General features: G+C 43.5%; 1 protein-coding gene across 2 annotated transcripts in view; it reads left to right on the forward strand.

Annotated features, from left to right (window-relative positions):
* Positions 1-23924, forward strand: part of RPRD1B (regulation of nuclear pre-mRNA domain containing 1B) — a 56091-nt gene extending 32167 nt beyond the window's left edge. For both annotated transcript variants that reach the window (XM_043478750.1, XM_043478749.1), the window contains one exon: positions 21278-23924. In XM_043478750.1, the coding sequence (XP_043334685.1) occupies positions 21278-21427 (150 nt within the window). In that variant the 3' untranslated portion in view covers positions 21428-23924. The remainder of the gene's footprint in view (positions 1-21277) is intronic.
* Positions 23925-27520: the final 3596 nt, after the last annotated feature.

A 27520-nucleotide genomic window follows, 5' to 3' on the forward strand; every position in this document is an offset into this window, starting at 1 on the left:
TCTAAGCTAAAATCAACTGAGGAAAGTTGAAAATGTTATTTGTTTAATATACTGTTTTGATCACACATTCATTTAAAATCGAAGCGAATTATAAAATGCACAGTTTTTGAACAATGCTGTGCTTTCAGTGGGCTTCCCTGGTGGCTCAGTGGTAAAGAATCCACTTGCCAGTGCAGGAGACATGGGTTCGATCTCTGGGTGGGGAAGATCCCCTGAGAAGGAAATGGCCACCCACCCCAGTATTCCTGCCTGGGAAATCCCTTGGACAGAGGAGCCTGGCAGGCTACAGCCCATGGGGTTGCAAAGAGTCAGATGCAGCCTAGCAACTCAGCAGCAATGCCTTCAGCAGGCCCTCCGGAGTCCACTAGAATGGGTGTTCTTTGGCAGCTCTTATAGTATCAGGAACGTAATTTTTTTCGGCAAATATTTGTTCTGGGAGTGAAATTCATCACCTGATACAGCCTTACTCAATGAGGAGGGTTTTTTAGGTTGCATTTAAAAACTAATTCTTGGTTGTAAAGACTATATTAGTAAAGAAAGGTGAGTATTTGATGGAAACTGTGGGTTTCCTCTTTTGTTTTTTTTTTTTCCTTTAAGTAGAATCATGATTCATTTTTGTTTACCTTTTTTTTTCTTTCTTCCCCATGTTATTGCTTTTAGATGGTATAATAGACATTGGCCTTAAACTCCAGGCAAGTTAGAAGGAAAACTGCTTAATATTTGTCATGCTTTTGTCATGAACATGAGAAAACATAGAAATGGGAAAAGAGGACATGTAGCAGGAAGTACAAATAGCAGCCTGAAAGGGAGGATCAGGAGTGTGGAGGAGAGAGAAGAAAGTAAATTCAGAAAAGGAAAAGGAACCAGAAAAGCCTCTAAAACTTCAGTTCTTAGAGCAAAGGGAGGATTTGTTTCTGGGGGACGGAGGTGACCATTAAGCCCAAGTGACTGCTAGAAGCTCACAAGCCATAGGGTAGGGTGGACAGAATTCCAGTCTTGTCAGTTTGAAGAAAGCCTGATATGGTATGTTCCGTCTGGGCGTATGCAAAAGGGAAAGAGAGAGAGGGAGGGAAGTCTATTTGTACATGCATTGAAGAAAAAAATCAAAACGGGGAAGGTACTCATAATTTTACCACCTTGACACATCAGTCCTTTTTTTTTAACATCATGGTGTTTGACTTGACATTCTAGCAGTGCTCTAGAACTGAAAGGAGACAGATCTGTGTGTGATGTCCATACCAGTGGTACACACACAGACTGGGGAACTGTGTTCCTGTCTGCAGATGTTTTAAAAATACGAGGTGAAACATGAAAATAATAACCCTTTCAAAGTATATGCATTTCAGTGACACATAGTACATTCATGGTATTGAGTACCCACCACCTGTATCCAGTTCTAAAACAGTTCACTTTATGTCAGACCAAAAGAAAACCCTGTCCCCCATTAACCACTCCCTCCCTGTGTGCCCTTCCTCCCAGCCTGTCTCAACCACCAATCGGCTTTCTCTGCCCATGGATTTGCCAGCGCTGGATATTTCATATAATTGGGCCTGATTTCTTTCACTTAGCATGTTTTGGGATTTATCCACATTGTAGCATGTATTAGTACTTCATTTCTTCTTATGGCTGAATTGTCCATTTTTTAGATATGCAAAAATGTCTACCCGTTAATTTGCTGATGCACGGTTGGGTTGTTTCTGCCTTTTGGCCCTTATGAATAGTGTTGCCATAAACAGTTGTGTACAAGTTTTTGTATGGACATAAGTTTTATTTCTCTTGGGTATTTGTATACCTAGGAATAGAATTACTGAGTCGTAAGGTGAAGTCTATGTTTAACTTTTTGAGGAGACGCCAGAACTGGTTCCCATAGCAGCTGTGCCATTTTCCATTCCCACTAGCAGTGTATGAGGCTTCATTTCTCCACATCCTTGTCAACACTTGGCGTTGTCTGTCCTTTTTAAGTTCTAGCCATCCTGGCGGATGTGAAGTGATGTGTGGTTTTGATTTGCGTTTCCTTAGTGACTGACAGGGATGAGCATCTTAGCTTGTGCTTGTTAGCCATTTGTGTATCTTTTTTAAGAGCGTGTTTGTTCAAGTCCTGTGCCCATTTTTGAATAGAGTTGTTTGTTCTTGAATTGTAAGAGTTCTTGGTATGTTCTGGATATCAGACTTCTACCAGTTCAATGCCTTGCAAATATTTTGTTCCATTCTGTAAGTTGTTTTTTTTTTTTCACTTTCTTCAGTATACTGTTCGAAGCAGTAAGTTTTGATAAGTTCTAATGTGATTTTCTTGTGTTGCTTCTGTTTTGGTGTCATATTTAAGAAGCCATTGAGAAATCCAGATCATAGGAAGAGTTATTCCTGTGTTTTCTTCTAGGAGTTTTATAGTTTTAGCTTTTACATTTAGGTTGCTGAGTTAATTTTGTATATGATGTGAGGTGGGGCAGGGGAGTTTGAGTGCACCTTTTTTATTTACACATAGATACCTAGTTGCCCTAGCACTGTTTGTTGTTCCGCACTGAATACTTAATGCTTTTATTAAAAATCGATTGGCCATAGATGTATGGGTTTATTTCTTGACTTTCTGTTCTGTTCCACTGATCTGTGTGTCTGTCCTATGCCAGTATCACACTCAACTAGTTTGATCAGTGTAGCTTCATAGTAAGTTTTAAGATCGGAAAATGTGAGTCCTCAGACTTCGTTCTTCTTTTTTAGTGTCATTTGGCTGTTCAGGGCCTCTTTCAGTTCTGTGGGAATTTGAGGATCAGCTTTTCCATTTCCAAAAGAGTTTGTTGGAATTTTCATAGGAGTTGTATTGAATCTGGAGATTGCTTTAGGCACTATTGCCATCTTAACAATCTTAAGCCTTCCAATCCCTGAACATGAAATGTCTTCCCATTTAGTTAGATAATTCTTTAATTTCTGCTGCAGAATTTTCAAAGACGTGCTAGAGCATCGTTTCCCAGTGCGTTTAGTTTTACAGAGGCCCTGTTTAGGTCCCTCAGCGTCCAGAGCCACAGTAGACGACTGTGCGTCTCTCCTTACAGTAGGCAGTGTTTACCCACCTCTGGAAGGCCTGCATATGTACGCATGTGTGTTTAACAAAGTCACCAGGGCACAGGCAAGACTGCCAGCTTCCTTCTGCAGAGGAGAGGCCTGAATATCTAGCTAAGGCCTCTAACAGGATTACAGAGCCAGATAGGACCTCACAAGGTGTATAGTCCAGCTTCTGAATTGTATAGTCTTCTCTTCAGACCCAGGGTTAGCCCAGACCAGGAATATAATTTAAAGCAGACATCTTGTCATTTTATCAAGTTTGTGTTTTGGTTTGTTTATTGTGGTTTTAATTATTTATTTATTTATTTCATAAGGTCAGGTCACAGCAGAAAGACACTCTACACAGAAGAGTAGCCAGAGTTGATCATTTCAGCAGTCCCAAGAATCTTGTTTTAGAGACATGATGTCTTACATAGGGGCATTAAAATGGTTGCAGGAAAGCATTCTGGAATGGCCCCTGAGAAAACCTTTCTGAGTTTGAGAGAGCCCACTTTGCCACCAAGCTCCTAAGTACCCTCCTGCCATAACTCTGCATGCTCTTGCTCTGAGAGGAAGGGAGAAATTGGTCATTGGACTTGGGCCTGCTGCTGTGTCTCCCAGACTTGGTAGGTCGCCCCCCACTGTAATGAATGCTCAAGAGTACATGCGACTTTTCCTTTGAGACTGGTGGCTCAGATGGTAAAGAATCCGCCTGCAGTGCAGGAGACGCGGGTTCGATCCCTGGGTCAGGAAGATCCCCTGGAGAAGGGAATGTCTACCCACTCCAGTATTCTTGCCTGAAGAATTTCGTGAACAGAGGAGCCTGACAGGCTATATAGTCAATGGGGTCACAGAGTTGGACACTACTGAGTGACTCACACTTTCACACTTTCACAGCCTTCTACTTAAGACAGCACAGCTAGGAAGGGGGAAATGGCCCAGAATCCAGCACTGACTTGTGACTTCTTATATCTGTTTGTAATTTGGTTCCAACAAACTTGAGAGATTCTTGGGCTCTAGCTGAGGGGGCACTAACCAAATGGATGGGCGTCTTATTTCTGGTGGCATCCCCCACCTCCCCGCAGGGTGCAGATGGTGAGAGGTGTTCATTCCAGTAATGGGACGGGCAGTAGATGGAGATAGAGAGCTCCGTTTTTGGTCAGCTTTGGACAAATCCTCCCCTTTCTCCATGGTGAGGGAAGCCAGTATCTCATTGTCCATTACAGTCAGGGCAGATGGGAGCAGGCAATCTAATCCCCCTTTTAGATGAGAAGGCAGAGCTCAGCATTCCTATGAGCAGTTCAGGGTCACAGAAGGAAGTCAGTGAGGACCAGAACCCCAGTCTGCAGAATCCTGACCCCAGTGATCATCTCCCGTGCTCCCTGGGAACTGAGAGGCCCTATGTATGGGTCTTCTGTATCACTCCCTTCCTTAGCGTGTTGTTCTCCCCTCCCTAGACTAGCAGTGCTGTCAGCACCATGGGCTGAAGCAGGTCAGTCTGCTCCCACTGATCACTTGATCGGCGGTGGGCTGGTGGGGTGTCCTTGTGTCCTTCCCCACACAGCAGGCCTTGGCTCGCTCACTGCTTTTTCACCCCTGCTTTGATGTGGATCCCCCTTTTTTTTCTTTTTTAATAAAGTTTCCCTCCAGTAGTTGGGGACTTTTTGAGTTGAGTGGTTCTGTAAGTGATTTGGAGTTTGGAGACTGTGTTTAATCCTTGGATTCCTTCCATTCATTTTAGGTACTGCTGACCCTTCTAGCTCAGGCCAGATTTGTAGCCGGAGCTCTTATCCATCGGTGTGTGCGCTTAGAGGGGTGTGTGTATGTGTTTTTCTCTATTAATCTCTCATTACTCCAGGGGAGAAAAGGCCCCATATAATGTACTTCACTTACTTGGTGACCTAAGGGCATGGTTCACTGACACGTGAGACTTTACTTTGAAAATGGTGATGTGAATTCAAAGCTCTCCCCGCTGTAAATCCATACCTTTATATTTAGTCACAGGATTGTTTTCCTATTTATCAACTTTTGATGGTTCCTCCTCCTTCCTGGAACAGCTCCACTGAGTTTTAGCAAGTGTGTGTAGCACTAAATTTTCATATTTATATATAAAGTGCATATGTACATTGAGTCAAAACAGTATTCAGCCCCGCATCACTGCTTTGTCTGCCAAAATATTCCTTTTTTTTTTTTTTTTTTTTAAACTAACCTACTTAACTTGGCTAGCTGCCTAACTGCACCGGGTCTTAGTTGCAGCATGTGGAGTCTAGTTCCCTGACCAGGAATTGAAACCAGGCCCCCTGCATTGGGAGCTTGGAGTCTTAGCCACCCCACCACCAGAGAAGTCCCAAAACATTCATTCTTACTCAACTAATATTCAGTTCATTATTTATTAATTTTTTAATTACAAAAGAAGCACTCACAGGAAACTTAGAAAAAATGAATATAAAGGAAAAAAATCATTATCTCACTATTCAGAGATAACCACTTTTAATTTTGGTATATTTCTTTTTTCCTCCTGTTTTAAAATTAAAATGATCATATGTGCCTTTAAAAACTTTATGTGGTTATTTTCCCTTATTAGTAAAAAACTTTGTAAACATTTTAAATGGTTTCTTGAATATGGTTTGATATTCGATTACTTTTATTGAAGGTTTTTTTTTTTAACTTTGGGCTGACTTTTAGCATCTGGATTTTTTAATTCCTGTAAATTTTAAAAAATGGATTCTGTATGTGTGCAGATGTCGACTTGTCTTTAAGTGTACTCCAGGTCATATGTATCTCAAGGTCTTTGTCCTCAGTAGGCATTTCTGACTTACGGGTTCTTGATCTTTTTCAAAGCATCTTAAGTAGACTAGAACTTCACTGAGCTTTACAGACAGACAGACAGACAGGTAGAAGATACACAGGTATGTGTGTAACGTGTGTATATACCCATGAGATGAGGATGAATCTTTGCTTTATGAAGAACTGGACATGGAAGTAGACACAGTAGACAAACGGGGCTCTCTTCTGGGTTTTAGATTGACTGTTTACATTTGAAACAGCTGTGGGAAAATAGCAACTCGTTATTATAACATCGACTTGAGTGAGCATAGCTTTGAGAGCAGAGTTCAGATTACAGAAATTTGAGCTCTTGTGTCTAAGTGTCTATTTGGCCCAAGGGGTACATGTTACTTTGAGCAAAGATCTATTTTAGTTTTTATGAATGTTCCTGCTCCTGTTAAGGTGGACCTTCTACTCCCACTGTAAGTTGTGGATTTTGAAGAAAGTAAAACTAGATTATGGCATGCTCTGCAATTTTGTAAATTGCGTCTCTGACTTTGTTTTTCCTCATAAAATGAATGACTTAAAGTAAGGTCATAAAGAGTCTTTTTCCATGTTTAGAGCAAAATTTGCTTGCTTATAATAAGGAGTCAACATGAAACCTTTACAAAGTCCCTGAGCTCCCAAAGGTATAGCATGCTTCACGTGAAGAAGTGATGGTACTAGTCAGCTTTCTTTATGACTCTGCAAGCCTCCTTATTTGTTCTCCTCCTTATTCAGATTCTTTCAACATCTTTAGGAAAAAGTATGGATATCTCTCTTACTCCAATCATGAGGTTCTTTGAGAATTTTAAGCAGAGTAACTTTGCAAATTTCAACTCAGCAAAAATTTGCTGGTGGCCTTCTAAGCATTCTTGAGGTTTTGATAGTGGTTATAAATAGACTCATCCCACTCTTCCTTCATGGTGTCTGGTAGGCTCTGCTTGGTGCTTTTATTTTGCCCACCATTGTTTCTGCTCCATGGAAGGTAAGACTCACAAGGAGTTATTCCCAGAAATATACCATTTAACCCCAGTCAGGTTTAGTGATGAAGATCCACAGTGCCCATTCCAGGCTCTTTGTGAATTTCTCTGCTGAGGCCAGTCAGTGGTTTTGGTAGCCTCCTATCTTTGGCATGGTTTTTCATTTATAAAATAACAATTTTACCTTCACCTGTAACAAACAGGTTCCAGCCCTTGTCCAACCTCAGTTGTTAGTGTTTGCCTTTCCTTAGAGCACGGGACCTTTATGACCAAGTTATTTTCCTTTCTGTGTAAGAAGTATCCAGCAGGCTGGCCGAAGGGCTTCTTCTCAGCAAGTGTACCATGCTTTGACTCTCTGATACTGTTTTTACATCACGTTCACACGAGCATACCCCGAATCTCTACCACTCTCCCTTTTTACTACCTCACTGTGTCGTGGCTCCCCATTTTGCCTCTGCTTACCCCACTGCAGCTTGGCAGGTACATCTCCATTACTCTCTTTAGAATCCCCCACCAGTAGCCTAGGGCTTCCCAGATGGCTCAGCAGTAAAATAATCAGTCTTCTAGTGCAGGAGCTGCAGGAGACTCAGGTTTGATCCCTGAGTCGGGTAGATCCCCTGGAGGAGGAAATGACAACCTACTCCAGTATTCTCATCTGGAGAATCCTGTGGACAGAGAAGCCTGGAGGGCTACTGTCCATGCAGTCACAAAGAGCTGGGCATGGCTGAGCACCCACACACACCCGTAGTCTAACCTCAAAAGCCTAAAGATACTTCTCAGTCTCTGGCTTTCTTTTTCTTTTCTCTTTTTGGCCCTCTCTATAGCATTTAATTGGAGAAGGCAATGGCAACCCACTCCAGTACTCTTGCGTGGAAAATCCCATGGACGGAGGAGCCTGGTAGGCTGCAGTCCATGGGGTCACTAGGAGTCGGACATGACTGAGCGACTTCACTTTCCCTTTTCACTTTCATGCATTGGAGAAGGAAATGGCAGCCCACTCCAGTGTTCTTGCCTGGAGAATCCCAGGGACAGGGGAGCCTGGTGGGTTGCCGTCTATGGGGTCGCACAGGGTCGGACACAACTGAAGCAACTTAGTGGCAGCAGCAGCATAGCATTTAATGGGGGCTTCCCTGGTGGCTCAGTTGGCAAAGAATCTGCCTACAATGCAGGAGACCCAGGTTCAATTTCTAGGTCAGAAAGATCTCCTGGAGAAAGAGTGGAATGGCAACCCACTCCAGTACTCTTGCCTGGAGAATTCCATGGACAGAGAAGCCTGGCAGGCTATAGTCCATGTGGTCACAGAGAGTTGGACACAACTTAGTGACTAATAGTCATCTGCACGAAAACCAGGAGTCCTAGCCACCAGACCAGCAAGGGCTAAAGGCCAGAAACTGTAGCATTTAATACTGTTTATTACTTTTCATGTGTTTTCCTTCTCTTCGTTTCTGGATCCCACCTTCTGCTGGTTCTAGGCTTTTTGTCCTTTAATATGCTTTTCTCCATTCTTGCCCAATAAATGGATATTCCTTTAGCTTTTTTCTCATTCTCATTCTCTGAAGTGGCTTCCGCTACCACCTCTGTGCTGATGGCTTCTATCTAGGTCTATACCTAGATCCTTCCTTGTACTTAAGACCCATGTATCTTATTTCCACAGACACCTCATACTTAATATAGTCACATACACCATCTTCTCCCTTCCAGCTGCCATTCATCAAAACCAGACACTGGGCCTCATCCAGTGTTTCTCTTCATGTTTTTCCCACCTCCCACATGAGTCGCTTCACTCGCCTGATGTCCCAGTCGCTTCCTCAGCTCCACTGCTGCAGCGCTGCAAGACAGCCTCCCATCACCTGTCTTCCACATTGGAGTCATCGCCAAGCCATTGTGATTTTTATCTCCTCAGTTTTCCTTGAATTTGTCCTCCTTCTCTTCATCTCTGTCTCTACTTACCACTGTAGTCCAAACTGTCATCATTGCTCACCTGAGTGTGTGAATGCTCACTCAGTCGTGTCCAACTCTTTGCGACCCCATGAACTATAGCTCGCCAGGCTCCTCTGCCCGTGGGATTCTCCAGGCAAGAACGATAGAGTGGGTTGCTGTTCTTTTCTCCACGTGGTCTTCCGGATCCAGGATCAGACCCACATCTCTCATGTCTCCTGCATTGGCAGCCTTGTTACTGCCCCATCTACAATTGTTCTTATCCCCTGTGACCCACTCTTCACGTGGCAACCTGTAATGTTTTAAAAATACAGCTCTGGGCATGTCGTTCTCTGCTCCAACATTTAAATGGCTTCCATTGCTCCTAGAATATAAGCCCAAACCCTTGTATGTCACCATACCCCCATCACACCCAGGACTTGGCCCCTGCTCATCTCATCAGCCATATCTCTTGTGTTCCGTTCCCTTTTGTCCATGCCAGCTTCTGTCTCTGGCTTTGCATGTCCTGTTCTCTTTGCCTAGAACACTCTCCCTCGTTTACTTGTCTTCCTTGGTTGATCCTCATTCATCGTTTATATCCCAAGTCAAACACTATTTCCAGAACCCCACCCCCTAAAGCCGGGTCTCTTCCCCTGTGGCATTCCCACACACACTGTCTAGCGTTCTTATCATCTTCTTCAGCACCACGTGGTCTGTCAGTGTGTTTAGGGATTATTTGGTGATTCTCTGACCAGATCATAAAATCTGGTCTTTGTCTTCATTCTTTCATCCCCAGCCGTATCCTGATGCTTGGCCCAGCGTCTGACCTCATGCGGCACATACAGTTGCAGCTAGGTTCATCTCCAGGTGGGGTCAGAGGCCATCTTCAATGGAAACTCCTTCCAGTTGAGGGCATTCCCATGAGATCTAGGCTTTCCTCCTGAGAAATTCTTTGCCCTCTCTCAGCCTTTAGATTGATAGGGTTGGACTCTGGTGCTACCTGATTATAAAATTCTGTGACTTTTTTCAAGTCAGCTTCTAGTAAATGTGCCAGATTTTCAGGTCATACTCAGGTAGTTTGTGGGAGGAAGGATTTTGTATGCCATTAATAATTCTTTTCACTTCTGTACACCTTTTCTTAATATGTAAATCAGGAAGGTAAACTATTACTTACAAAATAATAAACATGGGAGGGGGTCATTATTCGTTTCCTCCCTCTGATCTGCTCATTGACATTGAGCAGTTTAACACGTGCTTGACCTCACTGACACTCCAGGGTACAGGCGTCATTTCCATTCCCATCTGAGGTAGGGGGACACTGAGCCTAGCGAGGTCACACCACAGGCACAGAGTAGAGTAGGATCTGAACATTGGTTTTCTTTTTTCTTTCTTTCTTATTTATTTATTTGACTGAGCTGGGTCTTAGCTACGGCATGTAGGATCTAGATCCCCGACCAGGAATTGAACCTAGGCCCCCTGCGTTGGGAGCACAGAGTGGAGTCTTAGCCACTGGACCACCAGGAAAGTCCCTGAATCTGGAGTTTCTGACTCCAGGTTTTTTCTGTTCTACTATAGAGACCTTCCTCCCATGGGAGTGTGATGTACCCTCAGTCTTTTGGGAGAGCTGGGAAGTGCATTTTACTTCGTTTTTTTTGCTAATGGGAGGAAATGAAAACTTTTTATTGCTTGTAGAGAGAGCTGTATCAAATGCAGAGCAGTAACCAATAGGCCACCTTGCTCCAGGCAGACCTTTTAGCACTTTAAATTATAACAAACATTGCTTAAAGTAATTTTGTGTGAAAAATGTCCTTTTCCTTTCTATCCTTTGCTTCTCATCTGCCCTGCAGGAATACTTGACTCCACCAGTATTAGGCTCAACAAGAGAAACGGTTGAAAGGTCTGCCTGCACCTTTCATGTTTGCACAACATCAATAACTTGGTTTTTTATTAAAATGGTTATAAAGGGAATCAGTTTGTGGGGGCTTTATTTGCATAAAGCTTGTGTTTTTTGAAGGTTAACTTTTTAAAAAATGAATTAATTATAAATATACTTCCTGTATGTTAGTGGTTTGGTTTTACCTGGTTTTGTATGAGGGACCCATTGTATAAATGGTGTAAGGGACCATTTTTGAGGGACCCAGGTGCATTTTTAAATTAGTCTCTTTTTAAAGCACTCTCACAGGCATCTGTTAAATTGTAAATTTTAGCTTTATGATTGCATTAAGATTTGAAAATTTGCCCAGTCCCAAAATGGAGTTTGGGCTTCCTGGGTGGCACTTGTGGTAAAGAACCCATCTGCCAATACAGGACACATAAGAGATGTGGGTTCAGTCCCTGGGTTGGGAAGATCCCCTGGAGGAGAGCATGGCAACCCACTCCAGTATTCTTGCCTGGAGAATCCCATGGACAGAGGAGCCTGGTGGACTCCAGTCCCAAGGGTCATAAAGAGTCAGGCACAACTGAAGTGACTTTCACACACATGTACACAAAATGGATTTTATTTTTGTTAGTTTCATTTTTATTAGTTTAATTATGTGTGTTGGGCTTCCCTGGTGGCTCAGATGGTAAAGAATCTGCCTGCAATGTAGGAAACTCAGGTTTGATCCCTGGGTTGGGGAGATTCCCTGGAAGAGGGAATGGCAATCCACTCCAGGATTCTTGCCTGGAGAATCCCATGGACAGAGGAACCTGGTGGGCTATAGTCGCAGAAGAGTCAGACATGATACACAGTAACTTTTCATTCTTCTTCCCTTGCTTTTGCAAATCCCTCTCAGAAGGGGATTTTTGTTGTAATGGTAGAAGCTTCCTTAAACCTTTTGTTAGAGGGTCTTCTGGGGAGAAAGAAATACTCCAAAACACTTTGTGGTATGCTTTCCAGCTTAAGAAGCCAGTTCCATTTGATTCCGCCGATCAGTTCAATTGCTCATTTGTGTCTGACTCTCTGCGACCCCGTGAACTGCAGCATGCCAGGCTTCCCTGTCCATCACCTACTCCTGGAGCTTGCTCCAACTCATGTCCTTTGAGTCGGTGATGCCATCCAACCATTTCATCGTCTGTCATCCCCTTCTCCTCCTACCTTCAATCTTTCCCAGCATTAGGGTTTTTTCCAGTGAGTCAGTTCTTCGCGTCAGGTGGCCAAAGTATTGGAGCTTCAGCTTTAGCATCAGTCCTTCCAGTGAATATTCAGAACTGAATTCTTTGAGGATTGACTGGTTTGATCTCCTTGCTGTCCAAGGGACTCTAAAGAATTTTCAACACCACAGTTCAGAAGCATCAATTCTTTTTTTTTTAAAGCATCAATTCTTCAGCGCTCAGCTTTCTTTATGGTCCAACTCTCACATCCATACACAACTACTGGAAAGACGATCGCTTTGACCAAACGGACCTTTGTTGGTAAAGTAATGTACTGCTCTGAGAATACTTCGAGTTGTAGTCCTTTTGTCACTTTCCCTCCTGGGAAACACTGTGTGTGTACTTTTGGATAGGGGGGATTTCCCCCTCTGCTCCTCTTGAGCTCTTGTGACTGTACCACTAAAACAAAAAACAAAAAAAAGGACAGAAGGCAGATTAAGAGGAGAAAAAGAAATTTTTTTTTTTTTTTCGTGTACACAGAGGTCTTCTAAAAATGAGACCTAAGAAGTAACCAAAGCAGGCAGCTTTTATACTTTTTACACAGTAAATTTGTGAGGAATGGACAGTACAAAGAAACTTAGGCTTTGGGTGCTTAATTATAAAATAATCTAAACAGAATTTGAGTGTGGGTTGGTAAATTAGAGAAGTAACAGAGTTTGTTTATACAGCCTCCTCAGCTCTGAATTCCTGTCTCTGACAATAAGGGTGTCTGTCCTTCCACCTCCAGATGCAGAAAGCGAACCTTTCACTCAAGAGATTTATTTCCTGCTTTTCAGGGAGACAGAAGAGGATCAGAGTTTTTCTTGTTTTTTAGTTTCTTATATCAGCGCTTTTCATGCAACTTCAGATAATTAATATGCCATGGTATCGCCATTTTGGGGTAGCCCACTCGGAGCCCCAACAGTAGTAGTCCCTTTATTATTGGTTTTGGTAACAGAGCTGAGAGCCACTGAAGACCAGAATCAGAGCCATGGCTTTCTCTTTTCCTTGTATCTTCCATAGCATCTTAACTCAGCAGCTCCAGCCCTGCTGTGACACCTCAGAAGGGATCATTTTGAAACGTCACAGCTGCCACTAAGTCACATGGAGCAGTGGAGCTGGCTGGGAGAGAGGTGCGAGTCAGCGATGGGTTTTTAACGTTCCCATGTAGATCCTTGAAGAAAAATTAAAAGCAGCATTCTTATTTTCAGCCCAAAGATTTATATATTGTATTTTTCCATAAAAAATGAAGGATGAGTTAATTACTTGTAGTTTAAGTTGAAGGTATGCTTTCTAAGTGTAGATTTCTAAGTCTATAGCTTCAGCAACTATAGAGTGAAGCCTCCTGGAAAGACAAGAGGGCTGAGGAGGCATGTTAAGTAACCTTGGGGCAAGGTTCAGCTTTCCCTTTCTGCCTGGCGTTCTTGCCATTCCTGTGATGAAGCCATTCTTTGACTTTAATTCAGCAGGGCAGGTCACGTTTCAAACAGGGCCCTTCATAAACTTCTTCATGCATAATAACCGTTTATAATTCTTAATTGGAAATAGCTGAGCAGTGGGTGATTTTTATATACCATATGTCCTATAGCACAACAGGGCAAGATAAAGGAAAACAGGCATCATGTTACTGGAAATCTTATCAAATCAAGCCCCTGCCTTTGGTGTTATTTCTAACATAATTTTTGTTGTGTAAATACTTCTTAGCAAGAAAAAAAGTAGGTTTGACACTTTACATTTTGATCAGTATTTCTTACATGATTTGCTAGAGGAAATGCTTGCAATTTTTGTTTGTTTTGAAAATGAAATTCCCCTTGAAAGGTCATTGCGATGTCAGCCCCTGTCATTTCTAACCATCTTATCCCCCAGCTCATCTGCAGCGTGTCAGGTCTGGCTTACCGCTCTAACCAAAAAAGGCAAAGAATGTGTCAGCCTTGCTTCCCTCGGCCAGTTGTCTCCGTGCGCTGTGCTGGGCTGTGTTCCCACAGTGCCAGCTGGATCCATAGGAAGCGGGGGGATGTTGGACGCATTTTCTACTTCTAGTTCGAAGAATCTGTGAGGCAAGATTCCAGAATTTTGCCAGGAACATAAATCCTAGGCTCAGTCTTAGAGCCACACCTCCATCCTTTACCTTCTCTGTTTTCAGCGTTCCTTGGCGATCACAGAAACCCAGGCAGTTCATCACGCACGCCTGCTTCCCCCTCCACAACCTCCCCTCCAGGACCCCACACCAGGGCAGCAGTAGCCGCAAGTCTGGTAGAACACCTGCCCGTTTCGTGGCTCCCCGTGGTGGGGGTCGGTGGGGGTGTTTTGCTGCAGTGAGTACCTGTAGCGAACGGCGGATTCAGCTCAACCCTTCGCCTCTGCCACCACCCCAGTGTAAATCATGTGTGAGCAGGGAAGGAAAAGCAACAACGCTGACTGCTTTTGTCTTGTCTTTTCTTGCTTACCTGGTAGCGGAGGAAAAGGCGTGTCTGAAGATATGAGTGCGGAAAAGCCATGTGAAGTGTGGGTGAGGTGAATCAGCTGGTGGGGAGAGAAGACAGAAACAGGAGCAGGGCAGGGGTGGCATCTGCTGGTGTAAACGGTGCAGGGCTCCATCTCTCGAGTTCCTGGACCAGGCAGGGTAGTGGAGCCTTAAAGGCTGAGTCCTCTGTTATACACAAGTGTAAGGTATTTTAACCAAGGAGCATGTGACCACCTTGTTGCATCGTTTGTCTATGTGGTACTTGGTGTGCTGAAGAGATTGTGGGATGCAGCACATTTCAGTGAGTCAAAAGAATTTGGGTCTCATCACTTGGAAGTTGGTTTTCATGGTATCTTGAAAAGAATCCTGATTCTGCTGAGGACAGGAGTTCCTGAGGGCTCCGTGTGGAACCTTGCAGGAGCAGAGCTTGTGAGTCTTAGTTATCAGAAAACAAGACTAGTACGTTGAGAAAAAAGATGCTTGGATTCTCCTGAGGTCTGTCTCCTTTGCCTGTTTAGAACCTAAGAAAATAAGAGGAAGGCAGCTATCAAGGGTGTGCCCTGCCCTAACAGAGGGAAGAAGTGGAAACAGGTAAAGGCTGGATTTGTGTCTGGGGGAGTAGTTTTATTTGGATTCATGCTTAATTTTCTGTTGGTCAGTGGCAGCATTAAGGGCTTCCCAGGTGGCTCAGTGTTAAAGAATCTACCTGCCAGTGCAGGTTCGGTCCCTCAATTGGGAAGATCCCCTGGGGGAGGAAATGGTAACCCACTCCAGTATTCTTGCATGGATAATCCCATGGACAGAGGAGCCTGGTGGGCTACAGTCCCTGGGGTCGCACAGAGTCTGACCCAAGCTGTACACATATACACTTGGGAAGGCTGAGTCTAATTTTAAAGAGAAGGGTTAGGATATCACACAGTCAGTTACTACTAAATCTATTTAGGGGACTATAAAATTACTATAGCCTCAGTTTGACCTAATCAGAGCTTGCGGTGAATTCTAACCTGTTTGTCTTTCCTCAAGGCATTTAGTGGGGTCATTCAGCTGTCCCAGTTAAGCAGCTACATATTTTAACAGTTTTGTTTGTTTATTTATGTTTGTTTTTTTGGCTGTGCCATATGACTTGTGGGATCTTAATTCTCCCCCTGTCCAGGGATGTTTTAATAGTGTTAAAGGCAGTCTTTACTTGTATTTAGATATTCAGAGTATATACCTAGTGGCTCTTGCTGATCCATTTTAACCAGTTGGCCGAGTCACCATTTTTCAGAACAGTTTTAGGTTCACAGCAAAGTTAAGAGGAAGGTACAGAGATTTCCTGTATACTCCCTTATCCCCAGACCTGTATTGTCTCCCCCACTCCTCAGCGTCCTCCAGATGGGGTACATTTTTGCTCTTGATGAACGTGTAGAGTGAGTAGTGAAAGTCCTTCATTCTCTTTGCAACCCCATGAACTGTAGCCTGCCAGGCTCCTCTGTCCACGGAATTCTCCAGGCTAGAATACTGGAGTGGGTAGCTGTTCCCTTTTCCAGGGGATCTTCCCAACCCAGGGATTGAACCCAGGTCTCCTGCATTGCAAGTGGATTCCTTATCATCTGAGCCACCAAGGAAGCCCTGATGAACCTATGCTGACACTATATTAATAATTACCTAAAGTCAGTAGTTTATATTAGCTTTCACATTGATGTTGGACATTCTGTGGGTTTGGACAGATGTGCAGTTCATCACTATAGTATTTCCACTACCCTAAAAATCATCTGCTTTACCTATTCATCCCTACCTCCTCCCTCCAACCTTTGTATCCATGGTTTTGCCTTTTTTAGAATGTCATATAGTTGAAGTCATACAGGAGTTAACCTTTCCAGATTAGCTTCTTTCACTAAATAATATGCATTTAAAGTTTTTCCCTGTCTTTTCATGGTTTGATAGGTGATTTATTTTTGTTGTTGTTCAGTCGCTCAGTCATGTCCGGACTCTTTGCAACACCAGTGGACAGCTCACAAGGCTTTCCTGTCCTTCACCATCTCCCAGAGCTTGCTCAAACTCACGTCCATTGAGTTGGTGATACCATCTGACCATCTCATCCTCTGTCATCCCTTTGTCCTCCTGCCTTCAATCTTTCCCAGCATCAGGGTCTTTTCCAGTGAGTCAGCTCTTCACATCAGGTGGCTGATAGTATTGAAGCTTCATCATCAGTCCTTCCAGTGAATATTCAGGGTTGATTTCCTTTAGCATTGACTCGTTTGATATCTTTGCAGTCTAAGGGACTCTCAAGAGTCTTCTCCAATACCACAGTTCAAAAGCATCAATTCTTCAGCACTCAGCTTTCTTTATGGTCCAACTCTCACATCCATACATGACAACTGGAAAAACCATAGCTTTGACTAGATGGGCCTTTGTCAGCAAAGTAATGTCTCTGTTTTTAATATGCTATCTAGGTTTGTCATAGCTTTTCTTTCAAGGAGCAATCACCTTTTAATTTCACAGCTACAGTCACCATCTGCAGTGATTTTGGAGCCCAGGAAAGCAAAGTCTGCCACTGTTTCCATTGTTTCACCATCTATTTGCCATGAAGTGATGGGACCGGATGCCATGATTGTAGTTTTTTGAATGTTGCATTTTAAGCCAGCTTTTTCACCTCCTCTGTCATCAAGGGGCTCTTTAGTTCCTATTTGCTTTCTGCCCTAAGGGTGGTGTCATCCTCATATCTGAAGTTATTGATACTTCTCCCAGCAATCTTGATTACTGCTTGTGCTTCATCTAGCCCAGCATTTTGCATGATGTACTCTGCTTATTTAATTGAAGTTAAATAAGCAGGGTCACAGTATACATCCTTGACGTACTCATTTCTTTTTAGTGCTGAATAATATTCTGTTGTTTGAATGTACCAGAGTTTATCCACTCCCCTACTTGACATCTTGGTTGATTCCAGCTTTGGGTAATTATGATAAGGCTGCTGTAAACGGTGGTGTGATGGTATTTGTGTGGGCACAGGTATTTAGCTCCTTTGGGTAAAGGCCAGTAAGCACAGTCATATGGTAGGAGTATGTTTGGTTTTGCAAGAAGCTACCAGATTGTCTTCCAAAGTGGCTGTACCACACTGCATTCCCACCAGTGGTGTATACGAGCGTTCCTCTTGCTCCGCATCCTCGCCAACACGTGGTGATGTCTCTTCTGCACTCTGACTGTTCTAGCAGGTATGGGGTGGTATCTCAATGTTGTTGTTGTTTTTAATGTTTATTTTATTTTTTGCTGTGCTGGGTCTTTGTTGCTGTGTGCAGGCTTTCTCTAGTTGTAGCGAGTGGGGGCTACTCTTCAATTGCGGTATGGGGGCTTCTCATTTCAGTGGCTTCTCTTGTTGCAGAGCACAGACTCTAGGGTGTGTGAGCTTCAGTAGCACAGGCTCCAGAGCGCGGGCTCAGTAGTTGTGACAGATGGTTTCAGATGCCCTGAGGCATGTGGGATCTTCCCGGAACAGGTATCAAACTTGTATCCCCTGCATTGCAAGGTGGACTCTTAACTACTGGACCATCAGGGAAGCCCTCAGTATTGTTTTAATTTGCATTTCCCTGATGACATATGATGTCTTTCACAAACATTTTCTCCCAGTCTCTGGCTTATCTTTTCATTCTCTTGGCAGTATTTTCTAGAGTCGAAATTTTTCATTTTAATGAAATCCAGTTTGTCATTTCTTTCATGGATCACGTTGTTGATGTTGTATGTAAAATACTGTCTGCTCTCCTTTGTATTGCCTTTGCTCCTTTGTCAAAGATCAGTTGACTGTTTATATATTCTGGGCTCTCTATTTTGTTGCATTCATCTGTTTGTCTGTTCTTTTGCCGGCAATGCCTTCTTGATTACAACAGCTTAAAGTAAGTCTTAGAGTTAAGTAGTGTCTAGCTTTGTTCTTTTAATATTGTGTTGACTCTTCAGAATCTTTTGCCTCACCATATAAACTTTAGAATTAGTTTATATCTTCAAAATAACTTGCTGTGGTTTTGACTGAGATTGCCTTGGATCTGCAGATCAAGTTGAGAAGAACTGACATTGTAAGAGAATTGCATCTTCCTATCCATGAACATGGAATATCTATTTATTTACCTCTTCTGGGTTCGATCATCAGAATTTTGTAGTTTTCCTCCTGTAGATGTCATAATTATTTTGTTAGCTTTATACTTAAGTATTTCATTATTTTAAGGCTAATGTAAATGGTATTGCGTTTTAATTTCAATTCCACTAGTTCATTGCCAATATATAGGAACGCAATTGACTTTTATATATTAATGTTGTATCTTGCACCTCTTTTTTTTAATCCTGTTCAGTGGCTCCTGCTCTCATCCTTTGTCTAGTGATGCCCTCCTCCTAGACTCATGAACCTGCTCTTAAAATAGAAATGTCTGTGGGTAGAGAACAAGAAGACCTCCGTGGGCCACAAGGAGGTGTGGGCCTGACCCGTCCACTTTCAGAGTGGTATGAAAAAAGGACTTGAATGTGGAACATACTTCCTTTCATTAAAATAAAGTTTCTCTAATGATATCTAGAATATAATAGCAACCTAAACATGATGAGATACCCTCCCACCTCTTGTGCTCCTAAAGAGGAACAAATGGGATTTTTTTTAAGATGAGAGTTGTTTGAGTTAAAGATGGTGTGGGAGTGTTAATCCAATCAATCACTTTTTGACCTCAGGTGGACTTGCTAAATTAGGCTGGGGATCATCCAAGAGTATGGATCCTTGGATTCTGATCCTAGGTCAGCTCTCCAGAGATGCGGTGATTTTCAAACTGTCCTTGAGGAATTCCTCCTTCAACTGAAGTGCTCTCTGACTGCTCTGGATGGCTCTGAGTTGAGGTGGCTTTCATGTGTCAGCTTTGGTCAGAGGATGGTCACAGGGAGCAAGGGGTAACTATTACCCTTTTTGTACCTAGAATTCAGGAATAGTTCAATAAGTGAATCCATGTCCAGTAATAGAGAATAGGTCTCCTCTGTTAGCTTTCTGTGACATCTGTAAAAACAAAGGAGAAAGCTGTTTGTAGAAGGAAGAACAGAGAACTTTGACGTTTTATTAATAGAGCCTCAGATTTGAAATCAATTGTTTGCTTCAAGAATGAAAGGTAATTACTGGTTCATAACCCACCTTTTATATATTGTTAATTCACTGGGCAGCTGTGCAGACACTTCCTGTTGGCAGGGCAGTGCTGGGCATGGTGGATGCTGAGGAGGCAGTTGGGTCTGGTCCTTGCCTTCTGATGCTTACTGGTTTGTTGGAGTCACTAGGAATAATTTACAGAAGTCATTATTTTAGTTGTGTTAAGTCTACAGAGGAAAGGAAGGGGATGTCAGCAGAGCTTCCTTTCTTTACTGGTCCCTTGTCTCTGTTTGAGGGCTAGTATGAGCAGCTCTCACTTCAGGGGGAAGGCCGACAGCCAGCAGTCGCATGGGGGCAGAGCCTCCCTGCTCATTTCCCTATTTCCCTCTCCCACTCCTTGCTTGGAATTTGTCTTTACAACTTCAGCTAAGTGTTCTTCTTTTAACCTATTTCCTATCTTATCACTCTTGTTCAAACCTTTTGCCTCTCTAAGTATGTGGAAAGTGTCTGGCATGAAGGAATCTAGAACATGAAGAAAAACCTTATGGATGCTCCACTTCCTTCATTTTCAGATGAAGAAGGATGGAGGAAAGGTGGGAACACCACAGTCACACCGGAACTTGGGAGTCGGAGCCAGAACTAAGCCCAGGGCTTTGTGTCTCAGCCCAGTGCTCTGTTATGTTCCTGTAGGAGAGGCTTTAGGCAGCAAGAGCCAGTCTCGGGAACCTCCTTGTCTTTGCAGAAACACCGAAGAGGGTGAAAAAAGAAAAAAGTCAAGCCCCAAAGAAGCCATAAACCACAGATGTCCTCTGGCCTAGAGTTGTTAGCCAAGACCTTTTAGCTGGGAGCTGAGGAAAGAAAATAGTATATTCAGTTCCTATCATCAAGGGAGTCGTATTTTAGAGGAACGTAGAACTCTGACATGTGGAGAGAGCACCTAAGAGCAGTCCGTTAGGGGTGCAGTGCCCAGGAAGGCCGGTGGAGATGGGGGCCAGTGCATTGGATGAGGAGGAAAGATTTTCCTAGAGAGGCGGGACTCAGCAGTTGGCGAAGGAGTGGAGTCAGGACCTTGCCAAGCCCAGGAGAAGAAGGAGAGCCCTTCAGGCTTAGGGGGTCCTGAACAAACGGCCAGTGCAGGCTCTGGCCTGTGCAGCATGTGGGCAGGAGCTAATTTTAGAAGACCTTGCACTCAGATCAGTCATGGAGATAGTGTGGTACCCTGCTTCCCTTTATCAGAGGAGGGACTTGATGAAAGCTGGGCTTCTGAAAGATAAGTCCAGGGGCATGTTTAGGGGTGACTGCTAGAAGGCCTCAGCAGGGCCTTGCTGCAGTGCCTACGTGTGGAACAAGGAAGTCCTGACCCAGGTGGTAGCGGTGGGAATTTTGAGCTTCTTAGTCCTTGTCTATGAAGATGCTAACTCTGGGTTAATCTAAGTTTAACACAGAAAATACAGTTAGCTCTAGAGTGGTTTTCCTAGTCATGTCTAGGTGGAGCCCTCAAAATAATTGTAAAGCTCAAGCATTATTTTATCTTACAAAGTATTTTGAAATAGATAAGCACCAAAGACACTACAAATACCAAACATCACTTTTTAGTTCCAGATCTCAAGCACTCAGTTAAGTACCATTTAATTCACTATTGCCAGTATCGAACTTTAGAGCTTTCGTTTTTTGTGTAAAGTCTTGCTGTTGAGCATTTGAAAACCTGAGCCTGGTAGTTTAGCTGAATGTGTGAGGGGCTGTCTGATCAGGAGCACGTAGACCAGGAGGCTGAGAGTATCTATATCATCTCCTTAACGTAACTGTATTCTCCTCAGGAATATAAACAGAAGCTTGTTTTCTCTTTGTCCTTAACGTAACTCTTTGTCTCCTCAGGAATATAAACAGAAGCTTGCTCGGGTAACCCAGGTCCGCAAGGAACTCAAGTCCCATATTCAGAGCTTGCCAGACCTCTCGCTGCTGCCCAACGTCACAGGGGGCTTGGCCCCCCTGCCCTCTGCTGGTGACCTGTTTTCAACTGACTAGGGCAGGTGGCATGCCCCAGATTCCCATCTGTACCAGCAGAAAGAAGCGGGCACGTCATGGTTGGAAATAACCTGGAAGCCCCTGGTTCTGTCCCTCGTTCAGTCGGCCCCCATCCTCAAGAAAGAACCACAGACTCTGATTCTCCTCCCTCTCCGGCCTCTCCTCTGTCGAGCACAATTGAGAACAGTGGCAAATGGAATCCAGTTTCAATGTATACTTGGAAAGAATGCAAACTCAGTTCGTGTCTCCATGCCCCTGTTGGTATTCCCTTTTTAGCCCTCTCTGTACACCTAAGAAGTTATGAAAATCATGTGTAGAAGAATCTTGTCCCTCATGACAGCACTGTGTCATGAAAGCAGTTGCTCCTTTTCGAGCTGGGCTTGTTCAAGTTCAGGGCAGGCTTCTGCCAAGGGACTCAGGTCTGGAATCGTTGGCTTCCCTGGCTGCCATCCACCCCAGAGGTTGGAGGCACAACTGTTTTGAGCGTCTTCGCCATAAAGAGTTTGCCAAATCTCAGATTCTTCCTTGTTGTGACTTCTGGCAATGTGTTGTCAGAGGTTAGGTGCGTGTGTTCTGTGAGCAGACTAGAGAATCTAGCAGTAAAGATTCAAAGCTGATCTGGGACATCAAGCCACAGTTCCAGGACAGACTCACGGGGATCACAAGCCTGAGTCAGAAATAAGGTATTTGCTCAAGGTTCCTGTCAACCTTCCCAGGCTGCTCTGGTCAAGGGCCCCACCCTCTGTTCAGGAGCACGTTTCTAGAAACATGATCCTTGCCCCACATTGTGAAGGCTTGAAGGCAGTTATTAGAAATGGCACAGTGGGCCCCTGAAACTGAAGGCAGAAATTTCTGGGAGTCCGGGTTCTGCTGTCGCTTTGCCCCCCTTCTTTGGGGGAATAGGGCACACACTACCAATTAATTCACTGCGTGGGCACGTGTCCACAGCATGGTGACTAAACTTGAAACTCTCCCCTGCAGACCCGACACTCTGCATGCTTGTCTGTCCTTCGGTTCACACCACTGCACATGTCCTTGTGCCCCTAGGAGGAGTGCTTTGTGTCAGGTGTCACTGAATAACCCACCTCGGGAAGGGGGAAAGTGAGGGATAGTAATTGGGGGGTCTTAATTCCATTATCATGCCAGCTGACATTATGACTGTATGATGTAGTTAGGATTTTTATCTTACTTTTAGTAAAGGCTAGGCCTGCTGTCTGTAAATCATTCTCACTTGGCAGGCTGATTTTTGACATTGGAAAGGGCAGAAAACAATTTGCCCTAATAGTGTAATAGGGATTAGAGCCCAGAGGCTGAAATCCAAAAGCTATAAAAGGAATTCCTTGGAGGGGGCTTCAGAATCTCCATCATTTTGAGTTGCTCTTTTCAGGATTACCAAAAAAGCCAATTACATGTGATTCTTTGTGTTCAATGTGTTAGAGCATGATGATGTCTGTTTTTAGAAGTGTAACAGGCTTCCCTTCAAGAAGCTCTCCTGCCTGCCATGAAGTGAAAACAAGGAAAAGTCACAGCAGGTATGCAGTTTAACTCTGTGTAGAACCTCGTAGCATTTAAGCTGTTTTTCAGATTGAATACGGACTGTGTGTTGGTTGCATATCGACACTGCCTGTCGTCCTGTCATTATTAAATTAATGGGTCTGTCTGTAAAGTGTTCTCCCAGAGGCCCTAGGGCAGTAAATGACTTTATCACAATTGCAAAATAAATTCCAGCCTTCGCTGTATCTGCATATAAGCCCCCTCCCCTTGTGGTGTGCTGCTGTGGTTTGCAGGCGAGCTTGCTTCTAAACAGATCCGTCATGGACGCACTCTGCTTTCTTCCACCAAGGAAGCAGAGTCTTACCAGCCACAAACCAACCAAAAAGGTGTAGAAGGTATTTGCTTTCATCAGCTAGATGAAAATGTTGTATAACATAATGGATTTTGCCCACTGCTGTGTTTTATCTGATTGAGTCTTTGACTAGAGATTGGTGTGTAATTATTACAGCAAGAGCAAGAAATGAAACTGTAGCAATTATGTAAATGAATGTGTTGGCCTCTTAACACCTGTTACTAGTGGACTTCCTATGAGGAGGTTAGTCCTGTGTTTTTTTTTTTCCCAATGAAATGCTTTTGTTTTTTAACTCTCAATTCTCCCACATCCTCCCCAAGTGTACTTTTTACTTCATTTGTTTAATTTAAATGACCCTTTCTCCTTGTGCATATGAGGTGACCAGGTGGGGTGGGGGTGGGGAGTTGTTTTGTGTTTTCCTACACTTAGGACATCCATCGGCCTCCAAGACCTTTCCTTTAGGTCATGTTCCTCAGAAAGTCTTCAATCTTCCTTTGTTTTTTTTTCCTTAAAGAATATTTTTAAAACTTAAATTTGTATATTAATTTAGGACTTTATTTAGAAGTATAGGCTGCCATTGGCGGTAGCAGTATATTCTGAAATGTCTCATAGATATATATTTTTGAATAAAGATGGTGTTGTTGAATGACATTGTACAGTGTTTATTTTCCCTTCCCTCTTAAGGAACCACCAAAGCTTTCTTTGTAATCAGTGGGTAATTAGTGATCACCAATAGAGATTGTGCTGTCTGCACAGAATCCTGCCTCTTAGGAGTTTTTGTGACTGTTGGTGGCCCATGAATACTCAGCTCTTACATAGAATTTTTTGGTTCTTTCCAAGGGGTCAGTTAGCTTTAATTAGCCAATCCACACAGTATCCAGGAGAGGTACCTCCAGAGTTTTATCCTCATTATACAGAAATGGGACTGATGGAGAGAGGTCACATGACTTTTTCCCTAGTACCACACAGTCTCTGACAGATTAAAACTTGGAAGTTGTTTGATTTCAGTGCTTTTGTTCACATCACCAGGCCTCCTAAGAGAGATTTGATGTTGACAGTACAGTGAAAGCCACTCTGAACAGTAAAAAGAAACATGGGAGATAAAAAAAGTTTTTCTTGTGGGGTCCTTTTCACTTTTAGATTAATGAGAGCATATTGACTATTACTGGTTAAAATTCAAAATATTGAAAAATGTTTTGAAATACAGTCCTTTGAAGCAACTGATACGTTTAGAAGGATGGTTTTAACCTTTGTTATGGGAGAGAGCAGCATTTATCAGAAGTATCTGTTTATTTCACTGTGCAAAAAACTGCTGCAGTCATGGTCCTTCAAGGCTACATATGTAGCAACTCAAGATGAAGATCAGAGTTGGAAAGTTGAGACTATGGCATTAACCAAGTTCTTCCTTAAAATATAAAGGCTGAATGTAATATGTGAATCTCAGGAGACAATCTCCTTCTGTGTCCCCAGGTTTCATGGCCTAGTTAATGTCTTCACTCCTACCTATAAATAGTAAGTCCATAATTCCTCAGGTTTAATTAGCACTTCAGGCTACAAAATGTGACTCCGAGGTCCTCAGAGCTGGGGGTGGAACTACCCAAGAGTTCATGAATCTGTCAAACTGCTTTACTTTTGTGATGAGAGCCATTAACTGTGTGACCTTCCTGGCAAGGTCCTTTCCTCTCTGGGGCCTCAGTTTTCCCATCTTTGAAGTGTATTGGATGAAATTATTTCTAGAGACCCTGCCAGCCCTGAAGCATATGATTTGTTGTGTTCCAGGAAATGAACGCAGGACTAGAGTCTGAGAATGCTGAATGGCATGTCCTGGGTTGCCAACAGTATTTGATAAATAGAGTAATAATATCATCATTATGCCGTATATACGTATTTTTTAAGAAATATCTATGAAACCCTGGGGTACTGTAGCCAATAAAGGTGAGACCATGAGACAGTACGAAGACTAGAAAGATGAGAGTAAGCACAGTAGTTCACTGTCTGGGCACAAACTGCCTGTATTTGGTTTATTTGAAATCTTTAAGAAAAAGCGACTCTCCAGCCTGGCTTTGCTGTCTTACTTTCTCTTAAGATCATTCATCTAGCTAAACTCATTTCTCATCACCACCTCTGAGATTTTCCATTTAAAAATCATTCTTCCACTCTGAGGCACAGATTCAATTAAGAATCCATTATTCTCCTGTACAGTAGATTAGGATTTTCACAGCTTTATCTCGTGTTGAAAGCCCAGGTTGTTCAATTTTTTAAGACTCTGAATAGTTATTTTGCATTAAGAAGTCATTTCTACCACTGGTTTGATAAATATTAAAATTAGCAGTATGCATCAGAATGTATCTAGTACTTTTCACAAACAAGAGCTGCAGCAAATGACAGTCCTCACCTTCCGATCTGTCACTGTGATGACCTTGGGCATGTCCCTCAGCCTCTCAGGACCTCAGCTGCTTCTTAAGGGCAATGAGTAAGGTTGAATAACCTTTGCCATCATTTCCAGATCTACAGTTCTGCAACTAGGGTTTCAAAATATTTCTTCCTACTGAGAATCTTATTAATAATACCTCACTCTGTAGATTTTTAAATGCCAGTTATCTCTGGGAACTCATGAAATTGATAAATCAAGGTAATTATAACTATTAATAACCTTAAGTGACTTTAAACTTTTAATAACTTTAAATGTTCAGTCACTGAGTCGTGTCTGAATCTTTTACACCCCATGAATTGCAGCACACCAGGCTTCCCTATCCTTCACTCTCTGCTGGAGCTTGAATAGACTCACGTCCATTGAGTTGGGAATGCTATCTAACCGTCTCCTCCTCCACTGCCCCCTTCTTTTGCCTCAGTCTTTCCCAGCATCAGGGTCTTTTCTAATGAGTTGGCTCTTTGCATCAGGTGGCCAAAATATTGGAGCTTCAGCTTCAGCATCAGTTCTTCCAACTTTAAATGAGATGTTTGTAAAATAGGGCCTAGTACCATGTCTGGGACAAATTAGGGGCTCAACAGTAGCTGCTAACTGTATTCAATAATGGTTGTAGTTATTTAAATGTGCATGTAACAAGATGTTAAAATACATGTCTTTTGGAAGACACCACATACCTATACCATACACTGAATTTATAATGGAGATGGTCAAAGACCTGAAGCCCTCTTAAACTCCCTCACCCACACTGAAGGTGTAAAAGAAGAGTTAGACACGGTGAAGAAGGAGAGTTCTTGGTGGGGATTTCTTTGAGAGAGCTATTTGTGTGTTTTGAGTCTCCTCAGGGAGAGTAGTGGGTGCCAGCTGCCCCTCACCTCAAGGCCAAGGAAAGGGGGCCTGGGTGGAAACTTAACGTGCGTCCCCTGTAGGGTGACAATCCAGTGGACTACACAGACCCCAGCCTGGAAAAATCTAAAGGATGAGCTACCAGTGTGGCTGCTTCGATGATGGAGCAAATGACAGAGGTGAGTACGGCCTCCACTGCTGGAGCCTGGATGGGGCTGGGGGGGAGAGGGGGTGCGAGCACGCCTCCCTAGGCCAGGATGTGGGCTGTGTGCGAGGAAACTGACACTCAGTCATCTCAGCCTGAACAGAGGCAAGGGTTCCCTCCAGGAGGTGAACTTCTGGCTCACAGTGCGGACAAAGGAGCAGCAAGCAGAGCCACAGGGTGGGCATCACTGCTGAGGGATCTCTGGGCCTGAAGATGGCATGACTGGGAGGGAGAAGCCGCCCTGAGGGGCGCTGGAAGAGTCACGGGAGAAAGACACAGTTAAAACTCCTGCCAGGTCAGTATCCAGTTACTACAACACCTCAACTCAGGATTTCTTGCTTTGCCTTCATTTCCTCAGCCCTGTCCCTGGAAGGGTCAGAAACCTTAATACACAAGACCTCGCTTCCCTAATGCTGGCTTCCAGTCTGCAGCTGGCCCAGAGAAGCCTCAACTTCAAGTGATAAGCCGTTTTGATTATAACGGAATAGGACACTTAAATTTCTGAACTGAGACTGTTATACACCTTAAGTGTGACTGTGTGTGTGTGTGCATGCTCAGTCGTGTCTGACTCTTTACAACCCCATGAACTGTAGCCCACCAGGCTCCTCTGTCCATGGAATTTTCCAGGCAAGAATACTGGAGTGGGTTGTCATTTCCTTCTCCAGGGGATCTTCCCGACCCGGAAATCAAACCCATATCTCTTGTGTCTCCTGCATTGGCAGGCAGGTTCTTTACCACTGTGTCACCTGGAAAGCCCCAAATGTGACT

The sequence above is a fragment of the Cervus canadensis genome, chromosome 10, assembly GCF_019320065.1.
Source record: "Cervus canadensis isolate Bull #8, Minnesota chromosome 10, ASM1932006v1, whole genome shotgun sequence".
Taxonomy (NCBI): domain Eukaryota; kingdom Metazoa; phylum Chordata; class Mammalia; order Artiodactyla; family Cervidae; genus Cervus; species Cervus canadensis.